Source organism: Opisthorchis viverrini (assembly GCF_000715545.1).
Source record: "Opisthorchis viverrini unplaced genomic scaffold opera_v5_11, whole genome shotgun sequence".
NCBI lineage: Eukaryota > Metazoa > Platyhelminthes > Trematoda > Opisthorchiida > Opisthorchiidae > Opisthorchis > Opisthorchis viverrini.
Window position 1 is genome coordinate 3732789 of NW_008751667.1, and position 1875 is coordinate 3734663.

Genomic DNA, 1875 nt, shown 5'->3' on the forward strand with positions numbered 1-1875 from the left:
TCGGAATGATTGTGTTAAGCTAGCACTAAGTCCCCTCCCCATCCACTGTTATTCTTTTCTTTACAATAAGGCTTTCAAATAAGTCATGATTGTACGGCAGTGAAGCATCGGTGTTGAACACTGATGTCATGCTGTCGTTGATGATGATGATGATGATGAGATGAAATGAGGCACATCAATTTGATAGCTATCGCTAGCTGGCTTGTAATATTTAAATCCTGTCGTAACGTCTGCAATCAATTATTATTAGAGCAAAACAAATGAGGCGTATTCATGGAAAAATAGCAGTTCTTCTAACTGGATCGTTACCTGGTGATGTGTGGAGGACGGAGGACATCAGTCTACTGTTTTACACCGTCCCGATGCATCAGTCTTATGTTGCTGGACAGGGAAGCGTCTGAACGGGCGTGTACAACATTTGTCAAAGCCATCAGGTTTTGAGTAGAGGGACGACCCCGGGCACTGATCACTGAACTGATATCATGGTCCAGATATCAAGAGTTGCAGAAACATTCTAGGGATGCTCGATTTTCGAGAGTGTACTGACTCAATGTAATGTCTCTGCGTTCTATCCGCTTGATGTGGAACTTGTTTGCTGTTGTCTTCTTGGATCTATATTCAGAGAACGCTCGTAGAATGAACATCCCTCATTCGGGATCTCCTAACAAGTGTCCCCTGTTTGGGGGATCTTATTGTATTTATATTTTCTCCCGCTGTCGGCGAGAGGCAATCTTCCGTAAGCCTTAGTCTCCGGCCAAGACAACTAACTACGCGCGTCCTCGCCCAGTGGTTTAGTCAGTTACGCTACATGACATCTGTAGCATAAGACGTGTGTAATTACTAGTCAGTTCTGCTCCGGAAAGCGAAGTCGACCGCACCATTTTAATGATGGCGAGAAATCTACAGTCAATGTTTTTATTGTTCTATGGTCACTGCACCACAACCACTGCTCGGTCAAAAAAGTTGGGCCGTAAATATGGATCCGCCTTCAGTCTCAGAAGTGTCCGAATGTATTTCTCTACTCAAGCGTCCTGGTCCTCACGACCTTCCAACTTCCCTTTTCTAGGATGGCGTTGGATTTCTCAGCCAGTGCCTGTCTAGCCTATTTGGGTTTATCTGGGAGAAGGAGACCGTCCCAGATACCTGGGGTGAATTGACAGTGGTGCTCATTTTCACAGTGAATGTGATAACCACAGAGATGTTAGTTTGTGTTGTGTACGACGAGGGTCAGAGTGCAACGACAATCAGAATGGCAATGGAAAAGACGGAGGGCCCGAAAGCTAGGCTTTATTCATCCAAAACTTTGACACTGAGAGCTGAAAACGGAAGAAAGTGATTTAGCAATAAATGATGAAACGTTTGAAAAACAGAGCAAATATACAACATTCACCCCCCGCAGAGATGAAAGTTCTGAGGAGTTTAATTTATAATTGAATAATGTCAGGCCTCTCTGTTGCGCAGGACATACGGCCGTGTCCGCTGTTGTTGTATAACCAATGGGTGTTCAGAAGAATTCGACATTTCACTTTCCGAAGCAGAGTCAGATAGTTCCGGCTTAATAAATGAATCAGCGTTGGACTCCGGTTGCTGCTGTTCGGATGCTGGAGCACATCCGAAATCTGCTGAAGGCGCCAGGTGGCGTAGGGAGACCGTTAGGGCGTCTGACATATGCGTACTCGACCTCTCGATTAGGGGGTCGTACTTTGAAGATCGTGTGTTTCGCCGCATCAAAACTGGTCCTGGGGAAAGCAACCACTGTGGCAAGGGCGTACCGACTGCGGATTTTCGATTGTGATGAAACATCCGCTCGTGTGGAGTAGCATTGGTGGCCGTGCACAACAAAGAACGAATCGAGTGGAGAGCGTCTTGTAAAAC

At 45.9% G+C, this 1875-nt stretch overlaps 1 protein-coding gene across 1 annotated transcript in view; it reads right to left on the reverse strand.

Moving 5' to 3' along the window:
* T265_01103 (hypothetical protein) overlaps positions 1-1875 on the reverse strand; it is a gene marked incomplete at both ends in the record, with an annotated part of 16936 nt that overhangs the window by 4503 nt on the left and 10558 nt on the right. Inside the window, one exon of the mRNA XM_009165046.1 lies at positions 1469-1739. Coding sequence (XP_009163310.1) covers positions 1469-1739 — 271 coding nt within the window. The remainder of the gene's footprint in view (positions 1-1468; positions 1740-1875) is intronic.